The sequence below is a fragment of the Anopheles arabiensis genome, chromosome 2 (assembly GCF_016920715.1).
Source record: "Anopheles arabiensis isolate DONGOLA chromosome 2, AaraD3, whole genome shotgun sequence".
Classification (NCBI taxonomy): Eukaryota; Metazoa; Arthropoda; class Insecta; order Diptera; family Culicidae; genus Anopheles; species Anopheles arabiensis.
This window is the reverse complement of record NC_053517.1, coordinates 34,694,720-34,715,194: the sequence shown is the minus strand read 5'-3', so window position 1 is coordinate 34,715,194 and position 20,475 is coordinate 34,694,720. Positions and strand designations below refer to the sequence as shown.

The 20,475-nt window shown below is 43.0% G+C and overlaps 1 protein-coding gene across 1 annotated transcript in view; it reads left to right on the top strand.

The window, feature by feature from the left end:
* The window catches only part of LOC120894314, a 136,260-nt gene that overhangs the window by 89,304 nt on the left and 26,481 nt on the right, over positions 1-20,475 (top strand). Inside the window, 5 exon segments of the mRNA XM_040296819.1 lie at positions 3,845-4,004; positions 17,032-17,146; positions 17,330-17,604; positions 18,613-19,378; positions 19,435-20,057. Of these exon segments, the coding sequence (XP_040152753.1) occupies positions 3,845-4,004; positions 17,032-17,146; positions 17,330-17,604; positions 18,613-19,378; positions 19,435-20,057 (1,939 nt within the window).

Genomic DNA, 20,475 nt, shown 5'->3' with positions numbered 1-20,475 from the left:
GAATTTAATGGGATTTTAATATGTTTCCTCTTTCGCGTGCCCGGCACGGACGCCCGGAAGCAAGCCTTCAAATGGTACCCATTTGCCCGAAATCCTTACTTCCTGTGGGGTTAGTTAGGGGCTGGGGTGGATGAGGACGCACCAGAACACCAGCGTCAAGAAGGTGAGCGGGTACGGTGGTGGTGGTGGTGGTAGCGTTTGACGGTGGTTTACGCTTCCGTCTTAGCAACATCCGTTTCGCCCTGTGTGCCACTGGTGTGGAACGTTCGCCTGCTCGGGAGAAAGCGGCGGAACGTTCGGATTAAAGATAGGAGAGATAGCCGGAAGGAAAGCGTCTTGTTTGGGAGAATGAAAAGCTCCTAAAGATTTATATTGTTGATAGAGATTGCTTTGTTAGTGAAGTAAGATTGCAAATGACCAGGTGAACAAACCGCGCAACCGAAAGCAGGAGGACCGAACGGTGGCACACTTGAACATTATTTTGCCATTAGGCTAAGAATGGTGCTGTTGCGTTTAAGTGTTGAATAGCAAATGATGCTTGATGTAAGTAAGGCCATTTTGCTCATATTTATATGAGTTATTCTTAAAAATATAGGCACAATAGAGGTAATAACACAAAATGTCCATAATAGTGTATAAATCATGGTTTCATTACCTAAATGAATGTATTGAAAATTTAATAACGGAGCCCAAATAAGCTTTAAAATGAAACATGGTGCTGGCAGCAACCATTTCAAATGAATAAATATACAAAAGAGCGTAAGCCCTAAGGAGCTTTTTCGATTCAAACAATTCTTCAAAATTATTTGTATAAATTGTTAGCTCACTGATATTTAAATGCATCTTACTCTTCTAACCTCAATGGTCTACACTTATTTCGAGGTGTAAAAAATAGGACCATAGTACCCAAAAAATGAATTAACTCGTTTATTATATTTACTCATTTGTTAACTCTGGTTAAATCATATAGAACAACCTTTTATTGTCTCTGGTTTAATTGCAGTAGAATGTGTATCATATTGCAGTTTCCTCTTATGATCTCTTTTCCTGGAAGCTGTATTGAACTTTTGAAACACCTTAAACTACTTGTTCTATTCAGTAGGAACGGCATATGACAATATGGTACGGCCTTTGACCAAGCTATTATACAAAAAGTACCTGTGCACTATTGCACGATAGTCACTAAAGTATTTAAATTTAGTCAACATAAAATAATGCTTGCACTATTACAATCTAATGGGAATAAAGATTATTCTGAAACGATTGTTTATGCATTCAGTAGCATATCTGATAAAATCTGTTTAAATCCTCCCTGTCTTCCAACATTACCTACCACAAAGCCCAAGCCTTTCTTACCTTGAAAAGTTTTCTAAAACAGCAGCAGAGCCTTTCTAATTAAAACCCTCATCGCCGAAAAAAATGGCTGCTTCATTTGCACGAAGAAAAGCACCATGAGCCATCGTGCACTATACAAGCGCTACCAGGCGTACCGTGGGCGGAACACGGACTGTCCCTAGCCGGTGGAAAACGGGTACACGTTTCGCAGTACACGCTCATCCCGTTTTTGTGTAACCGTATTTGGGGCAGAAATTATCAGCCCCGGGAAAAGAAGACGAAAGCGCGCACCGCCCACCCTTAAAAGCTGGATAATTATATTGAAAATCTAATTAAAGTTATTTCTTAACCGGACCGGCGCTCCACCTTCCACCCTTTTTTCCACCCCTTTATTTGTATCCACAGATTGTATCCACGATATCTTTCGGTACGGTTCAGTGTCCGGTACGCCGTGCCGTGGAGCACTTGCGGCAGCATTTGGTATTAATTTGCATCCTAAACACACGGATGAACACCACCCACTCGCAGCGTTCAGAAAGCGGCAAGAAAGGGGAAAAAGCAATTTTATTAAGCAGATTCCGTTCGCCATTAAGAACCAATATCGACAGCGGTTTTATCGCTCGAATCGTCGACGATTTGGTTTTCCCTCCGGGCACCGGCAGGTAAAGGGGTGCATAATCGTACTTTGCCAGCAGCGGGCGGGTTGCCTTCAAGACGGGCGCCGGATAATGCTGCGTGGTCCGTAAATAAAATATCTCAAACAATTGTACCGTAATACGCCCTTGCCTTGGGTCTGGTCGGCCGTAAAGGAGCCAGTGAGCTAAGAAGCCAGAAGCTGGGCTTCGCCGGCCCACAAATGGATTCCCCTTTTCGGTACGTTCCTCGGTGTCTGCCTCGGTGAACCTGTTTCGTGTCTGTCTGGTGGGGCCTGGTGCGGCTGCTGGGCTGGCATGGCCAGGTTTTGCTAAACCAACCGCACTCCGGTTGGTAGGGCTTGATCAAATCTGAAACCACAAATCCCATTGCCCTGCAGCGCGTACTGCTTCCCTCCCCCCAATCATTTGGTAGCAACGTCTGCCGTTCGGTCATCTTGGACCCGAAACCATTTCACTGGAATGGAACACCGATTTCAAAAGCACCACTATCCCTTCCCGGCGCGCATCCGGCACTAGCACTGCCCCTAATCCGACCGTACGCTTTCGTTTGATGTTGAAGCCCGGTTCGTGTAAAGCCGACCAAAAGCACAATTTCACAAATTAAAATCATCATTCATTCATTAAAATATGCAAATAAATGTACACCAAAGCCATACCTTCACCGCCTCTCTGTCTCTCTCCCTCATTTCGAAGCTAATAGATTGGCTGGGCACGAAGGATAGAAGGGCCTCCTCTGCCGCGCCTAAACCCGGAAGCACCAGTGATTATGCCAGTGTGCCGTGATTATCATTATTGCTGCTGCTGCTGCTACTGTTGCTGCTGTTGTTGTTGCTTCTTGTACGGCCCCGCCGCAAGACGAACTTCCTCATCCCTGCTGCTTTCTCCCGGGAGTTTAGATCAGTCAGCCGGATAGAATTGTTTCGTTTGCGCTTTACTGTGTTTGCGCTGCTATGCGATGATTAGGATGATCAAAACCGTTTATCCGAAAAGGGTGAAACCAGCTTCAATTATGAAACGTTCGGGCAAAAGGGGCACGCGGGCAATCGGGCGGTACGGGAAAAACGGCGTAAACACTCGCCCCAGAAACTCCCCGAGTTCGGCTAAAGGGCGCTGCTAGAGCACAAATGAAACGTGATGCTCGGGCTTTTGAGCGGAGCCGGATTAACGCCTACGCGCTCGGAGATGAATTCAATCAGCGGCAGAAAGCACTCGTACACATGATCCGTCTCCTTCATTCGACACCAGGACGATGCAGACGTATAGTGGTGGTCGCAAGGGATTAAAGAACGATGATGGTGATGGGTTTTTGAGATTTATCTCTTTTGTTTTTCCACGTACATTGGGATTCCATTGCCATTGCATCTTAATCTCATCTGTTTGATACTAAAGATGAATCGATACTAATCAAGGGACCTTAAAAATGCACGTCATATTCGGTTGGATATGCAAAACTTTAACAACCCGTAGTACAAGTGAATGATTTTTACAGCCTTCGCTTGCATTTTCATACCGATCTACGATTTAAAAAAAGGAAAACTGTGAATACGTTTGCTAAAACTATGAAGTCAATTTGTAGATTGCCTTCAATCTGTATGGTGATTAACTTAACATTGAACTTGCAATTTCGTCCGGAACTGATATATAATCCATATTCCAAAGTAGTTTACCTGTGGCTAACTCTTCAACCAGCTACTTGTTTGTTTTTTGTATAATTAGGCTTGAAGAATACTACCAAAATATGTACTTCTTTTTTTAAAAACATTCCATTTAAAAAGCTTATAATCTACCAGTTCCACATACACTAAATCCAATTGCCTTCTTTTCCCTTTCCTTTGCTGTAATTTCATCTCCAGGGTCTACCTGTCACGCAGAACGTCACCTCCGGTGTCATCATCTCGACGCGGTCGCTGGTGCTGCAGCGCGTTGGAAGGTTTCACTCCGGCAGTTACGCCTGTGCCGCGGCCAACGATCGTGGCGAAACGCAAAGCGATCCGGTTGCCCTCAAAATACACTGTAAGTATACCGTGTGCATGGGCAGGGTTTCGCGCAATGCAACAATGACACCAACGGCAATATGCATTCCCTCACCGCACGAACAGCCGCTCTTGAAAGGCAAAGGAAGTCAAACGGTGGCTTCCTTGCCACGCATTGTCCCAATCGGTCCCGGCGCATAATGAGCGCTCGTACCATATAAACTGTACTTTGTGATATTCAAACGACATCCTATTCTACGTGCTGCGCTTCGTTAGACAATGCTTGGGAAGTAACATTAAAACTCGATATCTTGTACCCCATAATACGAGGAAATTGCTATCGGTGATGGTGCTTGATCGCGTTCATGCCGGAGACAGGGAATGTGGTGGTGAATTTTCTTCAAACCGTCCCTATCATCATCATCATCATCCACAACAACAACCTCAACAACATCATACGCTCTTGACTAATGAAAGACGTCATTACTCTGAAAGGATTCCCCGGTCTACATCAGTTGTACCGTTGCACTGTACCGTTTCCTCGAAGAGAGAGAGAGAGAGCGAGAGAGGAACCGATCCAAAAACGGAAAGGTAGCAATTCGATGCACACAAACTTTTGCACAAAATTTTCACAAAACAGAAAAGCCGGCTAGCAAGACGAACCGTCGTTTGGTAGCCTGCTTGAATCGAGCCCTCTTCAAAGCCGGCTCACAACAATTACGAAGAAAACTCATAAGCCAAAACGAGGCAACAAAGTTTCCACTGGCACACTCTCTCGCTCTTTCTCTCTAAATATCTCTCTCGCTCTCTCGCTCTCTCTATCTCTCTCTTCATATCTCTCTTCGTTTTTGATGCGCCATTGATTGCCAGTTCACTTCGGTAGAGGTTTAATATACTAATTAAAAGGGCACTCCATTGCTGCATTGACACATCAAAAGGCCGATCAAAGCCGTCCCGGGACCGAAAGGAACCCGCTCGTCTTTCAACGAAGCCCTTTGCGTCTCTCTATTTCTCTCTCTCTTTCTCTCGTCTATTCCACGCTGTGTAGACTGTGTCTTTGCACTTGAAAACTTTTCCTCGTATTCATAAATTGATGTGAAATATTGTCACAATAGAGCGAAATGGTAGCTGAAATGGTAGCCGAGGAACGTTCAGCGAGAGCGGATAACATCAAAGACCGATGGCGATGGCGTATCGGTGCAAAAAATGGATGTTATTAAAATGAGACTCCAATCGCACGGAACGCCGTAGTAGTTTCCTAAAGCCGGTCACAGCGCTGTGACGATGGCATGATTTTAATCTTTCAGCTAAAAATCAACCCCACTATGGTGATTGGACGGTCGGGCAAGGGTGTTATCAAACCATTCCATGAAAAATTAGTAATGCCCGTTGTGAGAGTAATATCCTTTGCCCACGTACGCAACGCTGAACGAAACGAAATGTTGTGCATTGAGCTTTCCACAACGACAGATAAAATCAAACGCTTCAGATGGTACATAAAAATTAAACTTGCTCGTAGTGTTTGTAAAGCGGAAGCATATAGAACACACACAAACACACAGCGTACGTTCGTGCAGTGAAGTGTAACGGTTGATGTAACTGCGTGAAAACATTCTCATTAACGAGCGCTCAGGTTCTTTCGGTTCCCCTCCCGGTCTGACTGCTTCAGTAGATGGAGGCAACTGTGCAATAAAACTTAACAACGAAATAATAATGATTGCTTCACTCATAGAGTACGCCTAGCGGTTGGATAGAAGGTGACGTACAGTGCACTAGCGAATCCATTTTAATGATTCGTGGTTTGAAGTGTATGGTATGTACCGTATCATCCTAGTTTCTACTGGTTTTCAATAAATTGTAACATTTCTTAATGCTAATTGATGTTTCATGTATTCAATATGAAAACTTTTCATGCCTAATTGAAAAGAAGAAAATACTCGCAAAATACATACAATTTCTGGAGCTTTCTTTTATTGAATCTTGATTTTCGTCTTCCAGAATTAAAAAAAATAAATTTTGATTGGTTAGTCAGAAAAGAAAAGCTATTTAATTTAACCTTCACCTAGTCATCGCGGGCCGCATTAAAGACTTTGAGGGCCGCATTAGTTTAAGACCCCTGCTTTATAACTTAGTAAAATTTCCATTTCAACAAGAAACACCTTTTTACGAAATATTTGTGGTAAACAGGTGAAATCAATTACAACTAGGATAACCTTATAGGGAACACGCTGAACAATTCACATTAGTTCGATGTATGGTTTTTATCGAGTATTGACAAAATGCTTGTTGTAGGTATCTCGTGTAAGTTCATCGCAACGTTCGTTAGTAATTATATGTTTTAGCGCAGCGGTCGGCAAACTGTTCATGCCAAGGGCTAAATTTAGTAAATGATCTTAAGCCGCGGGCCATGATATCGATTGGTGACATTGTTATTTTTCTAAAATTACTTACTTATCCGGCGCTACAACCGCTTTGCGGTCTTGGCCTGCCTCAGGAGTGTCCGAAACCGCTCACGGTCTCGCGCCTTCGTCTGCCAGTCCGTTATCCCGGCCTTAATGGCGGACGCCTCCACGCCATCTTGCCACCTCAATTTGGGCCTACCACGCCTCGTCTGTCCTTGTGGACGGCCTCACATCTATAATTCTATAATTATATCATCAAAACAATTCTATAATCAATTCTATAATTATATCATCAAAACAAGGTTCAACATTGATATTTACTTTTATAAAATAAAACGGTAAAGATTCAGCAGATAAGTACCAGCAACAGAGTGCGCAAAAACAAAACAGCAAGAGTTATATCGCTTCTTGATTACCTCGGCCTGCAATGCCGCAAACATTATGAGGGTTTTTTTAGGTACAAAAGCCTCAAAAACTCAAAATTTATCAAAAAAAAGTACATTAGCTAACTATCAAAATTTGTTGTTCATCAATAGGTTCTATCGTTGTTCTCGTAAAAATCAATAATGTGTTATCGTCGCACTCGTAAAAAGAACATTCAGGTATTTTTTAATATTCGATTCTGCTTTCAAATACTCATCTCGTTGTGGTGAAACAATATTAATGTTGGATAGTAGAAATGCAACCTCGAGTTCGACCATATTGATGATTCCTTCTATCCATATTATGACAATCGAAGTTGGAAAAGTTCGACGCGATGAAATGTGAAACTCAAAGATGATCAAAAATTTATATACGAATAGGTTCTTCCCATCTTTCATAATTAGGGAAATTCTTTCGCGGGCCAGATTGAACGTTGTGCCGGGACGCATTTGGTCCGCGGGTTGGACTTAGCCGACCGCAGGTTTAGTGTTAAAAGCTCAAAAGTAGTAATGTTGTTTATGATGTCTTTTTTTGCAATGTTGTTTTCACAACCACCTAATCCCTCATCGTTGGGAACGTGTCTATGAACAAATCATATTAGGCAATAATTTTTACAGAGAAACAGTGAACTTCAGTGAAAATGTGTGTGCAATATTAAGGCCACACATAGAGCTGACCCGAAATCGCAGCTAACCAAAAATTTACAACCGATGCTAAACGAACGTGCGACATGATCATGAAAACACACACACCCACACACAGTGTTACAACCAGTGCCAAACCAAACCGTTGTCGTGCCTGTTTCACGAAACACCAGCAACTTCTAATCGTAACCGGGCAACCGGATAACGACACTGAACACTCCCTTGTGTACCACCAATCATAACTATATTAAAAACAACAGTTGAAGCAGTAGCAGCAGAAGCAGCCGCAGCAACAGCAGTAACAAAACTGCCAGCTTTGGCCCTTCCAAACACTCCCACACAGCCCAGACCCCAGGTCCCCCGAGGACCGGGAGATATTAAGAGGAGCGCGCGCGCATACACGTCCAGCTGTTACCCTGTGCTGGGTTGATTATGAACTTCCCGGGTCGCATCACGGGAGGTGCTGGACCACCACCGACACCAACAGCCGACTCTTGCCGCCCCGGGACGTCTTGATAAGTGTGTCCCGCAAGAGGTTTGGGGAAAAGTTTGAACATTTGTTAAACTCTTGTACTGTGCTTTCTGTGCAACCAACAACATCATGCAACATCCCGATGTCTCATATGGCCGCATCGGGTCGGTATCGTTGCTCAAGAATGGAAGTAAACCATAAGTTCGCTTTGCCGTTTCAGGGCTGACCGCACACATGTACGTAAAGTTTCTGGGTTCTGTGTGCAAACTCCGAGGAGAGTAATTAGCTCCACGGGCCCTGGTCGGGCGAGCTCTGGCCCGGTAGTACTGCAGCAGTTTTTGGGACAAAGTTCCCCGATACTGATCCAGCACGTGGTTAGCCATGATTCATTCGGAAAGGCTAACGAGTCTCGGTGCCTTGGCGTGTTACAGGGATGCATCCGAGGTGGCTCGGGTGAGCCTGTTGGACGTATTTCTTGGAAGTGACAGTGTTTCTTCGAAAATGTCTTACTTTCCGACTTTTGGAGTTGCATTACGTCTGCTAGGCGTCAGCAGTATTGTATCCAACCAATCCAAAACACTTCACTTCTCAGCGCGCTATCCTTGCGCACACACTCATCAAAACCCATCCTCGAGCAATAAATAAACCGTCTGCTGTGCGCCATTCCAGCTTGCCTCATTTGCTTATCAAATTGTTAGGACAATTTACACCCACACCATCCCGTGCGACTGATAATGCTTTAATGTCGGGTGCTTTGATTCACTTAATGCTTACGGTTGCGTTGCATGCAACGGAACAACTCCAAGCCGCGGCAAAAACCTTCGACCCAGGCCGAGCACAAATAACCTCATGAAACAACTAAAGATTAATATTTTAGAGATTATAACTAACTTTATTTATTAACTTTTATTTCCCGCTACATTAATTTAACCGCCACTCTAAACACACCCGAACTACACGCAAGCCGTCACCGAAGTCCCGCTTCTCTCCGCCATCGCTTCTGTCTCCATTCTCCGATCTCTCTTCGCCGTTCATGATCTCTCTCTCCAATCGATCTGTGCCGATCGCTCTCACTTCATTATCAGCACCCGAGTCGCATTTACACGTTACGCGAATCGTAGCGACCAAGGTCGCTGCATGTCCTTTTATTTTTTTTTTTTTAACGAAAATTGTTTTGCAAGAAAACTATATAGTACGATTTGTTTTGCAAGCAATTTCTTATCGTTATCTCGTGATCTATATGTGTCTTATGATAGATCTAGGCCGTCAGAAGAGACTTCCGTCAGAACGCTCCTTGTGCTGGGCTGTCGTTTTCATCGCTCTTTTGCTGCTGCGTTCACGTGCGAACAACGTAACATACGTGTAAAGTCCGTCCGCGTGACTTAATAATTCATTGGCCTTCTATATTTTAGGTGCATAATTCTGACTATAAGCTGCCTTCTTGGACTGGGAACTGGGGGAGCAAAGTTATCATTCAACCATCATTCAACCGTCTTAGCTCAACCTCACCAGCTCAACCCGTATAGCGTTTGTTTCCTGTGCTAGTGGTGTGTGCTACGTTTTTTTTCTTCAACTCGATATCTCGTTTGTGCCTGTGTCTGTTTAATGCTGCTTCCATCGATACGTGCTTGTGTGGATATGCCGTGTGGATATTTGTGGCTATATGCTACTGTTGCTTAGGGAACTAGTTAGGGATAATCTTTTTTTTTTTTTTTTTTTTTTTTTTTTTTATAATCCTTACTTCCTAAATGTACATAATCACTTAAAGCTATAAATGAAATCTAAACTAACTATATCTTGGCTCTATCCTGCAGCAAAATAATAATTTCCTAAAATTCAAACCCCGTATTCTGTATCTAAATCCTAATCTAACCTATGACCCTTGTCTATCCTACTTCTACTTTTTTTTTTTTTTTTTTTTTTTTTTTTTTGGTAACTAAGCTTTTTCTACCAAGACTATCCTACAATTTATGTTTTCCTTGATTTCAAATCCCTAAACTACTAATTCTAATGTTTTGTTTTCCCATTTTCATTTTATGAATTAAATTTTTTAATCTGTTGTTGTGTATTTTCTCTAATTTTTTCCCATTCCTTACTATACATGTTTGGTCGCTCGGTATTTCAACCACTTCGTATGGTCCTCTCCACAGCCCTTGCAACTTTTGCCCTACTCCTATTTGGTTATTTCTGACGAGTACCATCTCTCCCCACATAGGTTGCCATTCTATTGCGTTCTGATCGTATATTAATTTACGCTTCTCTTTTGACTTTATCAAATTTTCTCTCGCTATGAAATGTGTCTCTGCAATATTTCTTATTAACTCTTCAGAATAATCCGAGTACATCCTTTTCCTATCAATTTGTTTGTATATGGAAGTTGGTAACCTAGCTTTCCTACCAAAAACTAATTCATAGGGAGTATAACCAGTCGACGAATTAATACATGTATTGTATTGTAGGGAAAAATATGGTAAAACTTCGTCCCACACCTTATAGTTTTTACCGACGAACTGTCTTAAGTATATCTTAAGCTCCCTGTTAGCTCTTTCGACTATGTTACCTTGCGGATGGTATGCTGACGTGTTGATTTTTTAATTTTTAATAATTTACAAGCATCCTTCATAACCGCACTCATGAAGTTTGTTCCCTGATCAGTAACGAGTTCCACAGGAGCGCCAACAAGACAGATGACATGTTCCACAAATGATTTAGCTACAGTTGTTGCTTCTTGATTTGCTATTGGTGTAACTATCAAATATCTTGTGAGATCATCTTGTATTACCAATCCGTACTTATTCCCCCTCTCTGATTCTGGTAGTACTACAATATCCATGTACAACTTTTCAAAAGGAAAAGTTGATGTAGTAGTAATCTGCATAGGAATTTTGTTGTATCTACCAATCTTATTTAATTGACAAGATTTGCAACTTTTTACGTAGCCCTCAATATTCCTATCCATACCAGCCCAGAAGAATAACTCCTTTATCCTTTTTTTTCATTCTTTTTAACACCCACGTGTCCTCCTACCGGAGAGTCATGAAATTCTTTAAGCACTGTATCTACTTCATGTTTTTCAATCTGAATTCGCTCTGTCCCCGGGTTATAATTTTGAAATTTTGATTTAAGTGTTTGTTTGTTTTTCTCCAACTTTTCTGTCCTCTTTAGTTCTTCAGTGCTTGTTTCTTTTGTACATCTAATTTTAATAATTGTTGCCAGTGATCTTCATGTTCAGGGATGTTATTATTTTCTTCCACTTTTTCTTTTTGTTTCTTACCTTGATTAGGATTCATAAGAAGTTTCTTTTGTTGGCGTGTGAACACAGCTACCGTATTGTTTTTCTTCCTCTTTTGATTTTCACTCGATTTTAGCTCTGGAAGCCGAGATAAAAAATCGGCAACCACGTTCTCTTTCCCTTTCTTATATCGTATTTCACATTCCAATCCTTGCAAGCGCAACCTAAGTCGAGATAAAATCGGCGAGTTTTCTCTAAGGCGCCATATAGAGACTAGGGGCCTATGATCGGAATATACGATAAATTTTTTTCCATATATATAATGTTTAAAGTGTTCCACCGCCCATACTATAGCTAATAGTTCCTTTTCAATAGGGTGATACCGTTTTTCGGCTCCAACCAAGGATCTACTGGCATAAGCGATCGGACATTCTACTGTTTTTTCGTTCGATAATACTGCTCCAAGAGCATAATCGCTAGCATCTGTTGTAATTACAAAACAATCTTCAAAATTTGGTCGCACTAGAATTGGTTCAGAGATAAGTAGGTTTTTAACGTTTTAAATGCTTCATCGCAATTTTTATCCCAAATGAATTCAGCATTTTTCTTTAAAAGCTCATGCAAAGGCTTTCTAATATCAGAAACGTTTGGTATAAATTTACCATAAAAATTTATCATTCCTAAAAACGATCGTACTTCCTTCAGGGTTTTTGGTGTGTGCATGTCTAAAATTGTTTTCACATTTGCTTGTGTTGGTTTAATACCTGTTTCCTTGATAGTGTGGCCTAAATATGTTATTTCTTTGTGGAGTAATTTGCATTTTGACGGTTCTATTTTGAGATTGTGATTTCTTAAAGCATTAAACACTTTTTAGTAGGTTATTGGTGTGCTCTTCTATTGAATCCCCGAACACCACAATATCATCTAAGTAAACGAAAGCTTTAATTGGTTGTATGGTGTAAATCACAGTGTTCATCAGCTTCTGAAATGTTGAAGGACTGTTTTTGAGGCCCATTGGCATTCTTAAAAATTCATAGTGCCCTTTAGCTGTAGAGAAAGCTGTTTTTGCGGCGTCTTTAAGTGCGATGGGTATTTGAAAAAATCCAGATTTCAAATCTATGGTAGAAAAAAATTTACTATTGCCAATATTATCCATGATGTCATCTATTCTGGGAATAGGATATACGAAAGGTTTAGTTATTAAATTGAGAGCACGAAAATCGACTACTATCCGATATTTTTTTTCTCCTTGATCATCCTCAGATTTTTTGGGAATGCACATGACAGGAGCATTCCATGGACTTTTACTTGGCCTTATTATTTTCTGTTTAAGCATTTCTTCTATTTGCTCTTCCATAATATTATTCAGAGCAGCTGGAAATCTGTACTGTCTTTTTATATATAGGTATATTGGAATTTGTTTCAATTTCGTGCATTGCTGCTTTAGTAAATGTAAGTTTGTCCCCTGGCAAATGGAATATATCGGTGTATTTTGCAATTATTTGTTGAATGATATTTGTTTTTGTGCTATCTAAATGTGTAAAATTGATTTTCTTTACTAATTCTCTATATCTTTCTGAACCGACTAACTCTTCCTCCTTGCTCGTTTCGACCACATCACAATCAGAGAGTTGTTTCTCCATATGTGAGAGCAACTCATTTTTTTCTTGATTGTCTATCAAAGTACAATCTTCTTCATTCATACTCGCTTCCTCGCTCCCTTTTTCCTTCTCATTTTCATTTATATTCTTTTGCAAATGAATGTTTTCAAATTTTTTTCCTATTCCTAACGTGTATTTTCTTAAAAAACTAGCTCCAATTATTCCTGGAACGCTGAGTGTTTTAAGTATGTAAAATTTTATAGCATATAAAGATTTTCCAACATTTAAATTAACATAAATTGAGCCAATGGTTTCGGACAAAGTTCCATCAAACCCTGACAATGTTATTTTGTCATTGTAATTTATGGAAGAAGGCCCTAATTCTTTTGCCGATTCCCAACTCAATGCATTGAAGCAAGCTCCCGAATCAATTAAATACTTTATCATTATTTTTTTGAGCTCTGCGATAAAATATGAACCATTAGTTTACCATCGCTAGTAAATTCTATATCCAATGATTCATATTCATTTCCACAGACATTTGGTACTTCTTCTATGTTATCCATATATTCTTCTTTAGGACTGAGCAAAAATAAATTTTTCTGTTTTTTCGGAACACTATTAATTACTGTTTCATCACATAGTGTTCCTTGATTTAGTTTTTTGTATGTGTGTTGGAATTCAATGGTTGGTGGCTATATTGATTTTGTCCCCGTGAATTATTAGTTTCATGTTGATTCTGTGGTGGTGTTTGTTGTGAAAAATGTTGTGTATAATAATTTTGTGGTTGTGTTGAATTGTTTGATGGTGTTAGGTGTGTATAATTATTATGGTAGGAACTACTATGCGGAGCAAAATATCTTCTTGGCCGAGAAAAGTTACTGTTAATGTTACGAGTATTTGTGTTATATGCCGTACTATTGGGTTGTGATTGCCAAAAACTATTTGAATTTGAAGGGTTAGTGAAATTAGTGCTATTGTTGCAGCGTCTAAAACTATTGGCACTACATTCTTCTTGCTGCAGGTTTCTTTCGTCAATCACGCCTTGTGCAGATGAGCCACTACAGTAACTGGTTTGAGGAGTATTATGCGCTTCTGAGCGATTCAACCTAGTTTCGATTTTTCCGCATGTGCTCAATTTGAACCACTTCATCTTCCAAATACTCTAAAAGTTCATCGAAATCTAAGTGTTTGTTCATTCTCGCCAGTGTTTGCAGTTCCGAATTTTTCAAACCAGCTAAAAAGTGTATTTTTAGGTTTCGTATGGCGTACGAGTCCTCGGTGTTGTTTTTATCTGCATTAATTATGTTTTCTTTGAGTTTAAGAACCCTTTCTTTGAATGCGGGAAAAGCTTCATTTCCCCCTTGTTGTAGTGTTTCCACTTGTTGGAAAATGGCTTCTAAGCTCATTTTTTCTCCAAACAGCTTAATAAGGTTTGATTTTACTTTTACCCACGATTCGTCTAATATGCGATTAAAGAAACCAGCCGCACTACCTTTTAATTTAAACATTACGGTTCGAATTAAATCTTCCTCCGATTCACCCGCTGGTATTTGTTTAGCAAAGAATTCAACTTGATAAAGAAATCCATCTAAATCATTTGCATTTCCGTTGTATTCCGGAATACATAGCATTGCCCTTTCGAGTGGAAATTCATATGCCATTTTGTGGATTGTAGTGTTTAATGCACGCTCGATTTCAATACTCTGGTTGAAAAAGTCTTCCTTAAGAATTCTGAGGCGTTCCGTATAACTATATTCTTTGTGTAGACACTGATCACTATTTGTAGTTGAATTAAGATTGTGTTGCAGATTTGTTGAATGAATTTTATCAACGTTACCGTTATTAATTTTGACAGTCCTGTTTCTAAGCGCCAACACCTTAGGGTTCATTACTCTCTACGTACGCGGCTAAAATAAAATGACGGATTATGATTGCAAAAATTTACCAACTAATTTGATTAGCCTACTGATTATGATGACTATGATTGTAATGATAGTAACAAAAATAAACTGTTGTTAACTTAGTTACACGAAAGAAAAATGAATATTTTAATAATTAGATCATAATTAGCACTTAACACTATGACGCTGCAATTTACCTTCACCACATACTGTATACCTTTACTTTTACACTATCACTTAGAACACCAGCCAGAAATAACGTTACGTGCGCTACAAAGTAGGCGCTTTACCGCTGTCACCAGATGAAACAACTAAAGATTAATATTTTAGAGATTATAACTAACTTTATTTATTAACTTTTATTTCCCGCTACATTAATTTAACCGCCACTCTAAACACACCCGAACTACACGCAAGCCGTCACCGAAGTCCCGCTTCTCTCCGCCATCGCTTCTGTCTCCATTCTCCGATCTCTCTTCGCCGTTCATGATCTCTCTCTCCAATCGATCTGTGCCGATCGCTCTCACTTCATTATCAGCACCCGAGTCGCATTTACACGTTACGCGAATCGTAGCGACCAAGGTCGCTGCACTCACTTCACACGGCACGGACACACGCGCGGAACAAAACACACAGGGGCAGCACTTTGGAGAAAATTAAAACCAAACCACTCCACGCTACCTCCCAGGGCCACATTGTTCGGCGCGGGCTGTGTTTCGTGTTCGGGCTTTTCCTTCTTTTTTTTGTTTAATTTCGCTTTGTTCCCTCACAACTCACTTTTTCAAACAGCTCTCGCCAGAACAGGGCGCTAACAACACGAACCACCATAAATATAAACCACGACGCGAATTTCACATTTAATTGTAAAACATCCCGAGTGCAGCCCGCGCGAGGATTTCTGCTCCTGCCACGCTTTGCCCTTTACGCTGCCCCCGCGGCAGCGTTGAACATTGGTGCAAATTTTAATTCCGGTTTTCTTTGCTCGAAAAAACAACACCAGTTCTCCCCCTCCGCTTCCCAGTACTTCACTGTGTAAGGGTTTTGTGTGTTTAGTTCTAGCAGGGGAAGCATTGGTAGAAAACCAGGATGCTCCAAAAACGTACATGAAGCTGTCAGAGAAGTTTGCTATTCTTTGTCCTGCCGGTGGCCCTGCCCGGTCCCGAAACACTCCGTAAAGAGTTCCACGGCGTAACGCTAGAAACCGCAACATTTACAGGCGAGTCGCCTATTTTACTGATGCCAGTTGGTTTTTTTCTTCTTGTTTGGACCTTACTTTGCCTTTCCGCGGCGCGCCTCCCGCCTCTTGGCAAGACACATTCCAGCACCGGCAAATGGTATGCAGCCCGGCATCATCTGCGTCGTCCGTGCGGTGTCGTGCGTTGTCTGAACGTTGCTTCTAGCAACAGCTTTCAACCAGGAGCTCGAAACACCGCTACGATCGAGACGAGTTGTTTTTATGTAGATTGTGTTTGTTGTGTTTTCCTCTTGTCCTCTCTCTTTCTCTCTTTCTGTATCTCTCTGTTTCTCTCTATTTCTCTCTATTGATGCTCTTACTTCATTTTTACTCTCAGCTTCCGGTTTGTCTTCGAAGCAGCAGCCACAACGCCATGGTGTTAGCCCATTCCATGGCAGCCCCTGGTATCCGTTGGCCAAAGTGTGGTAGAACACCCGCCGCGCACAGGCTCCTGTGCTGCTGTCGTAGAATTCTGCCCCAATCTGAATAGTCTGCGGGTTCTTCCCGTCTTCCCGGAGTGTCCCCAGGGTGTTATTCATAATCGTAAAATTCACTTTAACACACTGCGTCGTGTTGCGTGTTGCGCCCGCTTTCCCAGAACAAGTTTGGAGAGAGCCCGCACGTGAGTGTGAGCGTCCCGGGGACCATCTTTCGGCGTACTTACGGCAGGGCGGAAGCTTGTGCTCCAACGCACCGGGTGGTCGTAAAGCCCGCAAACACCAATGAGCTTTCCGTGGGGTTGCATTTCTACCGCATACTCCAGACTTCATTCGAAAACACCCGTTCGCACTGCTGTTACATTTGCAGGCACTTTATCGATCCTCCTCCAGCAGCAGCAGCAAAAGCAGCAGAAGTAGCATAATAGCGGCAGTAAGACTGTGGAACATGAATAAAAATGAATAAATTAATTTTTTCGCTTTTTCACAAACCAGACGGCATAACAACAAGCGAAGAAGCAACAACACACACACACACACACACATACACACAATTCCCTTACAAAACAATGGCGTGCATGCAGTTGTGCCATTGTTGTACGAAACTTTGCGACAAGCGCGGTTGATCTTCAGCCAACCGAACGAGAGTCATTTAGTCACCTCACTTTATATTCTTTTTTGGTTTCATCCTCTCTTTCTCTCTCTCTCTCCTGCCCAGTTGCACCGGTTTGCATATCAAACAGTATCATGATCGTGGGTGCATCGCTGGACGAAACCGTTCCGGTACCGTGTCACGGCGGTCCCTTGATTGGAAACCTTGAGGATAACTCCAGGTAAGACACGTGCCAGCCGCTTTCCCGGGTGCCCCTATCGTGCCTTTGTTTTGTCTGTGTTTTTCTTTTTCTTTTTTATGGTATTATTTTACCCTTACACTCGGTTCTGGTGACACTGTGCAACGACGACACCGTTTCGATCATTGATTGAGTTTCGCCCTGCTCGGCGCTCGGTGCACACAGTGATTGGCTGTGAAAGCGAGTCTTATCGAGTCCCGCGCTGCGAGGTTGATGCTGTTTACATGTACACCACACGCTTCGTGGGCTGTATCGTATCGTGTGTACTATATCGAGTTTTGTTCTTGTTTTTTTTTTTTGCACTCTTCTTCTTGCAGAGACGATCTATGAGCTGCTGTACACGCCGAAAAGTGAGCGTGAGTACGGGACGCTGGCGTGCTGGGCGAAAAATTCCATCGGCAAGCAGGTCGAACCGTGCCTGTTTCAAGTAGTACCGGCAGGTAAGCTAACACACTGTCGCATGCGGGTGTTGGTTACGGAGCGAGCAAAGTCTGACTTTTGGTCGCCACATCAATATGTTTTATCGATTTTTGAGCTTGAGACCACTTTGATATAACTTTGGTTATCAGATACTGTTACTCTATGCATTTCTGGTATAAGGTACTTTTAGTTTTTGTTTTGTTATCCATTGTGGTCTGAGGACAATTTGCACTATCGACGAAGTGTTTTTCTATTACAGTTTTGTACATATATTTTTTCTGATTCTGTTTAACAATAACACATAATTTTAAAACTATGTAAAAATTTAGACACAGTTAAGCTATTTACCTTTTAATTGTTAGCTTAAGGATCTTATTAATATTTTACGTATTATTTTAAAAAGAATATAATATAGTCAAAAGAATATGTTTTCGCCCGTCTTGTTGCTAACACCAACAATCGCTACTGACCTTAAAATGCTGTGTCAAATTTCCCCGAACCATGCTTTCCCACAAATTGCAAATAAAAATCACAAACCCACCCGCACCCAGCAAACCAAACGTAACGCGACCGGAAATGTCTCCATCACGTTTCCTCATTAGTTTAACAAGATATCGTTGATTGACAGTGTAAGCGAATGGGACGCAGGGAACATGAGGAAACACAGCAACAAAAGCTACTGCGCTGAATGCACGAAATGGCATGGACCAAATTTCCCCCCTTACCACACGTTCGTTCGTTCTCTCGCTTCCCTCGCTTCGTCTCGAAATCCCTCAATACTTGCTGACGGCAAACGTCAAACGGTGCCCCGATGGCGGTACCTAGTCCACTCTGTCGTCCCGACGAAGACGAAGCGCTAAAGATGAACGACAAACATTGCGTCGCTTTTCTCGCTCCCGCTCGGCCACGCTCTACGCTGCTAAGGCAGAGTAAACAAAATACCAACAAAAAAAAAAAAACAAACTAAAAAAGATCTCCCACCCCCGCCCAAACGCCAACGCTCACGTTTCGGTTTTATTTTCCCACAGCCAAGCCGGCCCCATTGCGCAACTGTACCCTGCGGCCCTACTCGACCCTAATGTCGCCGGCGGGTCCACAGCACAGCCAGAATGCTTCCGCCGCGTCAGCATCCGCCTACTCGTACACGTACGGCGATCCGCCGAGCAGCCACCCGGCCGGTCGGCATCCAGGTCAGCACTATCGGGACACTAATTACATTGTGCCGCAATTCGTTAAAGATCGGAACGTGCCACCGGCCGACCAGCGGAATGTTACAGTGAAATTTAATCAGAAAAATCCCAACCCCGGCGCGGCCGGTTCCCGCGCCACCGGGCCATCCACTGCCTCGCTGCGATCCTCCTCCTCCTCCTCCTCTTCGTTCGCTGCGGTGAAAGCTTCCGGCGCGGTTTCGAACCGTCGAGATCGGCGTAACCGCACCGGTGGCGGTTTGCCTTCGATCCGCGACACCGATACGGCTCGCCTAACCGCGGACGGCGGGGAGGAAAGCAGCGCCGGAACCGGATCAAAGGAACCGCTTGCCGATCCACCGCGGCCCCTGCCCGCCCAGCCGCTCGAAATGGTTCGGCGGCGGGTGAAGGCGGCCCCCGGCTCCACGACGAGCGACGAGCAGAACAGCCGAACCGAGCTGCTGAACACGGCGACGGCCGTCCTGCTCGGCGAGGGCGGTTCGGCAGCCGTACTAGCATCGTCGGCGGTCGGCAACGATCCGACCGAGCAACAGCGCGGAAGTCGACTGCGCCGCTACACCATGAACTCCTCCACCGCCCACCAACGGTAAGTCCGACAGCCAGACAGCAATTTAATGAAAATGTGCAAAATGAAATAAATAGAGCTCTATTTGATGATGATGATGATGATGATGAAATTTTCAGCAACGCCAGCCTACCGGCGGCGAACAGCAGAGGCAGCGAAAGCAACAGCAATCAACCTTCGCATCTGCAGCACAGCAGCAGCAGCAGCGACGATCGAGCCCGGGGTGGAAATAATTATCACACGCCGGGCAATGCAGCAGCAGCAGCAGCACCGATTGCATCGCAATTAAGATCGAAAACGATACGCCACCAATCGACACTGGCCCCGCCCGCCCCACCATCGGCCGCCTCCCTCGCCAGCTACGGTGGCGGATTTTCCGGTGTGAATGGCGCCACCGGACACGGGCCCACTTCCTACGGAGGCAATCATCATCAGCATCATCAGCATCACTACGTAGGACCGGGGGACGGTGGTGGTGGTGGCGGTGGTGGTGGCGGAGGCACCGGTGGTGGCAGCCACTCCGCTTCCGTGGGGAACGAGCTGCAGCCCACCATGATGGAGCTCGAGTGTGTCGCCGGGTACGATGGTGGCCTGCCGCAGCACTTTTTTCTCGAGGCGTACGACTCCCGGACGCGCAAATTGCGCCTAAACATCACAAGTGCCCTTAACGATGTGCCGCTCTTCCGGATCGACCTGACTGGTAAGCGGGTGGGGCGGGAAATTTCGGCAAAGATTAGGTTCTTTTGTTGCGTTTTGCTTTATCCTCCGTTGCTGTACGCTGTGTACGTTTATCCAGTTTTCTTTCGGTTTCGGCCTGGTGGCGGTGGGATTGTTTCAACGGCTAGCACGTATGATGTGTTCATATGTTCATGCAATCAATTTTGAATTAGTTCCATTAGGTTCTTTTAATCAAGTACGGTGTGAAGTAAGCTTTTAAAGCACTTTAGACAGTTCGTTTCTTTAATTTAATTTCAACATGTTTCAACTCTTGAAATTCTATGTTTCGGTAATTCCTATCATAATTTTTATTATCATTTTATGTTAAATTTTCTTGATACGAGTTATTTTCTTGAAGTTGCTTTTGCAATACTTTGAAAACAATAGTCGATGTGGTAGTA